This window comes from Siphateles boraxobius, unplaced genomic scaffold (assembly GCF_051911475.1).
Source record: "Siphateles boraxobius isolate OS27281-9 unplaced genomic scaffold, OSU_SipBor_1 22, whole genome shotgun sequence".
Taxonomy (NCBI): Eukaryota; Metazoa; Chordata; class Actinopteri; order Cypriniformes; family Leuciscidae; genus Siphateles; species Siphateles boraxobius.
The window spans coordinates 7,662,194-7,669,287 of NW_027508833.1; the positions used below are offsets into that span (position 1 = coordinate 7,662,194).

The window sequence follows — 7,094 nt, forward strand, 5'->3', positions numbered from 1 at the left end:
TATATCAAATGGCACAGGTACACAGGGTTCACACCATAAACAATTGTATTACATTTCTTGGTGAAAGGGGCATACAATCTATTAAGCAATTGTATTATGTGTATTTAATAGCATTTTATATTATCACCATTAATCAAGAGCTGCTTGTTCAACAAACATCAGGTGATTGCTTTGCATAATTATTTACTTACAGAGTGCCATGGAGTATCCTTCTAATAGTCCTAAACCAAATGCAAATATAATCTAAAACTAATTGGAAACACTTTACTTAAAGCCTTCATGTATAATGCATTATAAAGGCATTGATAATTTACATTATAATGGTCTTTTCATAAATGATTGTAAAACAAAGTTAAAATGCATTATAATATTTGCAGATTCTTGTTCCACCTGAAATTGTTTGTCAATTGGTTGTTTGTCATGTGTTTCAATTAATTATACTTTCTAAAAGTGCAACAACTAATAGATAAGAGACCATACAATGCAGTACAATTAATGCATTAAAAATATTTTTATAATGCATTATATTTAAAGGCTTTAAATAAAGTGTTGCCAAGATGTATTCTCTGTTGTGTTATGTTTTGTGTGGCAACTATCAATTTTGGGTGGTTTAAAGTGCATAAATAGCAGCTGTTGTAAATCTTCAGCCGTAAACATTCAAGCAGCGTTTTCTTGTTAGTCAGCGTAAAGGCAACTTGAATCCGTCGCGGATTAATTGTCTCTTTATTTTGTGTGTCTAGCGAGGTCTAAAGCAACGACTGCTATGTTGTCCTGCCAAGGGCCCGTGGTTCACACACACTGAGATGTTAGCATATTCCAACTGCTTGGAATTCCTTCCCGCCGTCCAGAGAGCACACACTGTGTTTTAAAACTTGTTGGCCCTTTCAAGTTTTATTTGAAAGTATGTAATTACATTCTTGAAAAAATAACAGGTCTCTGGAGAGATTTATATTGAGTATTAAATGTCAAGGTTTGAAAAGACACAGTTAACACGCGCTCATCCACTTAAGAGCTTCTCGATGGTCTGAAATGTTAAGAGGGCTTAAGGATATGGATGTGCAGTAAAAATAAATATGCTGAGGGAAAAGAAAGAAAGGTGGAGCAGACAAACATGGGTGCAAGGAAGTGCCTGACCTTCCTTAAAAGGTTCGGCGATGTTTTGTTTTTTTTCTTCTTGGCTTGTAATGCTTGTTGTTCTGGAGTTTGTTCAAAGAGTTCAAGGATCTGGAGTTCAAGATGCACAATGTTTATGTGAGTGATCTTTTATTACAAAATAGACTCTAAATTCTGATTGAATGAGCTGTAAAATGTTGATATGGGTAGTGCAGTTCCAATTCAAAAATATTGGAGAGAGTTGTTTCTCCCGCCGCCTCCTCAGACTCTGCTCACGCAGGTTGCCAGATTGAGAACATGCAACAGGAGTGAGCGCAACTGACAATGGAAGACAACGAGGCTTATAACATAAGTTGATGAGTTGGTTTATCTGCTTTCTAATATGCCTCTGGTAGAAAATTTTATATGGATACTGAGGCTTTTTAGGTCTGGTAGAATCTGCAATCCCTCACCCAGTTTGTTTACTGGCTTCCATGGCTGTAATACAATGTGTTTTCCGATCAACGGGCAACCCGGGGTGTCAAAATACTACTGGGTAAATTGGCAGTGAGTGGGATCATAAAAGTCTAAAATAAAAACAGACATTCTGACACAGAATGGACATTTCAATGTAGAATAACTGGCTGTATCATTGTTTTTCGGAGAAACAAGAAGGCTATGTGAACTTAGCATTTTTTCGAAATATTTGCAAACATATAATGGTACTTTGATGCTTTAGTAGTCAAAAGCAATTACACAGAACAACTTTAATTTATGAAAAACATCAATAATAATAATAAAAAAAAGAATCTTGGTAATGCAAACATTATAAGGAAACATTTTACATTTTGCAAACTGTCACAATCACGACAGGCCATCCCTCAATCATACGGCTGTCACATTCACCAGAGTAGCTACTGATCAAGGACTACATTTCCCATCATCCATCCTGGCATTCAATCACACACAACTGACACTCATCCGACCTCATCACAATGTAAATAGAGCACAGACATTATCAGTGTAAGGTGGTGTATGTTCTGTTTCCATTGTCTTCTGTTTGCTTTTAGTTTGTTAATTAGATCATATCCTCCTCAGTCTGATCCATGTCTGTTTGTCCCCTAGGTTTAGATTGATTAGAGTCTTCAGTTCAGGTGTGCCTTGTTTATAAGCTCCTCAGTTTTCAGTGTATAAAAGCCCTCTGTTTCAGTTTGTTCCTTGTCTTGCATTGTTTAATATTTATGATGTAATGGTTGTGTTTTTCTCCTAGTTATTCTCCTGTTTGTGTTGATTAAATTAAAGCTGCAGTCCTTAACTATTTTTGGGTAAAAACATTATCCAAAATAAATTTAAGCAAGTACATACATAACCAGCCAGTGTTCAAAACTCTCTGCTTGCCTTAGCTCAATTCAAAACGGTAAGCTTGTAATAATGTTTTTTATTCCAGTGGTACTGGTGGATTTCCGCGGGAAATTCAAGCATGTCTTTGCGTCATAACATTTAGTGATGCTCCGATTAATTGGCCACTGATCATGATAGGCCGATAATAGCTAAAAATAGATTGATCGGCAAACCCCAAAAGCGCTGATCAAAAAAGCAGATCACGTGACGTAAATTACTTGCGTGACTTTTTTCCACCTGCATGCGCAGGGCACACAACAGCAGAGCGGAGCTTGCTGTGTGTGTGTTTGTGTGTGTGTGTGTGTTGCTAACTGCAAGAATAAATACATAGATTTGATTATATAAAGTGTGTATTCCAATGGTTTAGTGGTAGAACTTTTGGCTAGCGTGTCAGAGGTCTTGGGTTCTAATCCGCACTCGAATAACGTTTTTTCTTCTCATCAAAACCGATTATGTTTATCAGTTGTTGTATATCAGGCAGGGACACGTTTGTGTATATTTTGTTTTGTAATTTCACCAGAACGAATAGAGAGTCTCAACAATGGATTGAAGCACGCGTCCGAGTGAAGACTGTGCACGAGCCACAAGAGAACACAGTATCCGCACCACTGATCGCAGCGGCAACGAGCACTTTGATCATTTGATAATTTATTTTTATTTTTTAAACACATTTCAGCTCTAGATCGCCTCTTATTTAACAAATGAACAAAATGACTGCTCTGCTAGTTAACTGGAGATGTTCTGGCCTGGACATTCGTGCCGCAAGATGTTTCAAAAGTGGTGGGGACAATATCGACCTTAGCAAAAATTGGTGGGACATGTCCCACCCGTCCCACCCACAAATTACGCCTATACTATCACTTATCATTAGTCTTTCGGTCTTTGGCCAACTACCTCTTTGTTTTAAATAGGTCATTATGCTTTTCTTATGCCTTATTTGAATGACGGCTTATAGTAGTCTAAAATATTTTATATTTTTTGTCATAGTTGGAAATACTCAGACGTTCATAATAATAACAGAAAAAAAACTTGCCATAGTTTTGTCCTTTGTGTCAGTGGCCAGTTTTGGTGTAACAAGTTTTACATTTTGCTGCCAAATATTAAATGTAGTTAGTGTATTAAAAGGCTATAATTTCCAAGTATGCCTAAGTGTAACTTGATCCCATCCCATTAAGCTGATCTAATGTGTGTTGGTCTGCCTGACCCCTCTATGTTTAGAATAATTTTGTTACTCTGCCTTATTTGGGAGGGATGGCCGACAGTAGCCTTAAGTTATCTCATTTTCTAAATACAATTAAATAAACACTTGGTGGTTCTTCAAGATCTTGACTGTAGCCTATTTCTACTGTTTTTTTTTTCAATACAGTTAATTCATACTTAGTTTCATTTCTACAAATGGTGCAAACTCTGTTCAAATTGTTATGTTTTCATACTTCCAAAACTACAATCTGTGATTGTGAATGCCAGTATCCACACCGGCGCGGTGACCGACAGCCGCACATTCTCCTCAAACATTGGATTCATCCACACTGTGCCGTGGCACAACCCACGTAAGCTGATCATTCCGCGAATAACTGCAATTGCAGATTTTGAACAGAGATGGCGACAAAGAGGAAAAACTGCTCGTTTCCATTACAGATTTGCGCAAAACCTTTGCAAATTTTTTCTAAATGTCAACAAAAAACGAATGAGAAATGACGGCGTTTCCATTAACCGATGTTATGCAACTAAAACTTGGTAGGTTGGCAACAAACATGGGTAGGTTTATGTAGCCTATATCTCAGCCACTGCACTGGCCATTATTAATAATCAAAGAGACGCGTGTTATCCAATCATTAATGGCAAGGAAAGACCCTTATACTTGAGAGCGGCACATATGAGTTGTTTCTGGGTGTTTCTCCCTCATATCCGCTTCAAAGTCTTGATTGTGGCATTTCTTTGAGGTTTAGAATCCAGTATTCCTGTAATTCTTTTGTCTTTTATGAATTTAATAAAGAACTGTCTCGTATTCTGTCCAAACATACCGCGTCATCTAAGTCAGGTGACTAAATGCGCAAAAACTGTTTCCATTGTAGTTTCGCTTGAAATTGCTTGAAAACAATAGGTTACTATCGTAACCCCGGTTCTCTGAAACATCGAGTGGAGAGATCCACCTATGGGAAGGGCATCCGTACCTGACCTCTGCAGAAGCATCCAATTGCACCAAGTCTGGCTAGACAGACAGAAGCGCGCAGCCAATGCCAGGTGAGGCCACACCCCCTCACCTATGGGCATATAACATCTGGGCGCGCTGCTATTCCTCAGTAAGTATATTCGCTTCTCGTGCAGCAAGCGGGGCAAAGCTGGTGGATCTCTCCACTCGATGTTTCAGAGAACCGGGGTTACGATAGTAACCTATTGTTCTCTTTCATCATCTCGTGTTCGAGATCCACCTATGGGAGAGACATGGACAGCTCCCCGATTGCCCAATACACTCACAGTGAGGTTCTGAAAGCCAGAGAAAGACGGTCACCTCGGGGAGGCGGTGCCTGACACGTCCATTAATCATGAACCTGCAAAGGTGACGCCACACCGACTGCTGTGGACACGCAGGACATGAAGCATGCATGAGACACATACATGAAAGTACCCCCAACCCACCAAGGCACATAAACTAAACCCATAACGGGAAGTAAATGTTTGGTGGCAAGAATGAACATGACCAGCCGGCCCATTCACTCTTATTGGTTTCAACAGGGTACAGGGAAGAGCTAAGAAGACCCAACCCCTAAAACCGAATGTGCTACCGAGGTTCTGGTGACATCCAGCCGGTAGTAACGCACAAAGGTATGAGGAGAAGCCCAACTGGCAGCGGAGCAGATGTCCTGCAGTGACACTCCCCTAAACAAAGCCCAAGAGGCGGCTAAGCCCCTTGTGGAATGAGCTCTGATGCCCCTTGGGGGCTGCACTCCCTTTGCTTCATAAGCCATAGTTATAGCACCCACAACCCAATGTGAGAGGCGTTGCTTCGATATGGGACTCCCTCTGTGCGGAGGGGCCCATGAAACAAAGAGCTGGTCGCTCTTCCGGAAAGCGCTGGTCCTGGTCATATAAGCCTGTAAAGCACGGACTGGACACAAAGCATTCAGCCTCTGATCCTCCAGAGAGGTAAAAGGTGGAGGGTGAAAAGCGGACAGCTCCAACACCTCCGAAGTGAACGCAGGGAAGCACTTCGGCATGAAGGCCGGGTTAGGCTTAAGGGAAACCTTATCTCCACTGAGGGAGAACTTAGTGCACGAGGGGTGAACCGAGAGTGCATGTAGCTCACTGACATGTTTGGCAGATGCCAAGGCCAAGAGCAAAGCTGTCTTGAAGGACAGCAGCTTAAGGGAAATACTCCCCAGGGGCTCAAAAGGATGTTGAGACAGTGCTTCCAGCACCATGGAGAGGTCCCATTCCGGAACAGTTCTCCTGATGACTGGCAACGAGCGGCGTGCACCCTTCATAAATCTGCGGATTAGAGGGTGCTGCCCGACAGTAGAGCCCTCAAAACCCACATGACAGGCTGAAATCGCAGCCAAATAGACCTTAATGGTGGAAAAAGACCTCCCTTTTTCCATGAGGTCCTGAAGGAAACACAAAATATCAGGAACTGAGCACTGATAAGATGTGAGACCGCGCCCATCGCACCACCCTTCGAACACGTGCCACTTACAGCCATATAAGGACCGTGTAGAGACGGCCCTGGCATTCTGAATAGTGGCGACCACACGCGGCGAAAGCCCAAGTGCGTTCAGGTTCGTCCTCTCACGGGCCAGGCCCAGAGAGCCACCCTGTCCGGGTGGGGGTGGTAAATCTCCCCGTTGGCTTGGGACAATAGATCCGTGCGAACGGGAAGGCGCCACGGCTCGGCGTATAACAGAGGAATTATCTCCGCCAGCCATGGTGCCTTGGGCCACCTGGGTGCTATCAGAATGAGAGACAGGCCCTGCTCTCTCACCCTGGCCAATGAGGGAATTATCAGGCACAGGGGAGGAAAAGCATACAGGAGCACTCTGGGCCATGGGTGGGCCAGTGCGTCTACCCCGAGGGGCGCGTCCATGTCCCTTAGAGAGAAGAACATAGGACAATGGTAGTTTTCGCGCGAGGCGAATAGATCTACGCTCGCCCGTCCGAATCTCATCCATAGCATATCCACTATCTGAGGGTGAAGACGCCAATCTCCGTAGATTGGGTTTCCCCTTGATAGCAGATCCGCACCTCTGTTCAGGATGCCCGGAACGTGAGTTGCGCGTAACGACAGGAAAACCCGTCTGCTCCACACCAAAAGCTTGTAAGCTAGAGCGTGGAGTTTCGACGAGCGCATGCCGCCCTGACGGTTGATATAAGCCACAGCCGTGGTATTGTCGCACCGTACTAGAACGTGATGTCCCTGCAGGTGAGGCAGAAAATGATTCAGAGCTTTCCAAATGGTTAAAAGGTCTAAATAGTTTATGTGCGCTGAACGTAGTCTGTTTGGCCACAGACCGTTCACCGTTCTGCCCTCCTGGGTGGCACCCCAGCCTGTCAAGGACGCATCTGTCGTCACAACTTTCCGCATCGTAACCGCCCCCAAAGGGGTT

General features: G+C 43.1%; 1 protein-coding gene across 1 annotated transcript; it reads right to left on the reverse strand.

Moving 5' to 3' along the window:
* Positions 1-5,243: 5,243 nt before the first annotated feature.
* On the reverse strand, positions 5,244-6,536 carry LOC143746440 (uncharacterized). Its single transcript, XM_077238235.1, has one exon. The coding sequence runs from the start codon at positions 6,534-6,536 to the stop codon at positions 5,244-5,246; it is 1,293 nt and encodes a 430-aa protein (XP_077094350.1).
* Positions 6,537-7,094: the final 558 nt, after the last annotated feature.

Excerpts from the sequence above, each read along its gene's own strand:
- LOC143746440 (XM_077238235.1), bottom strand. The coding sequence starts at position 6,536 with ATGGCCCAGAGTGCTCCTGTATGCTTTTCCTCCCCTGTGCCTGATAAT.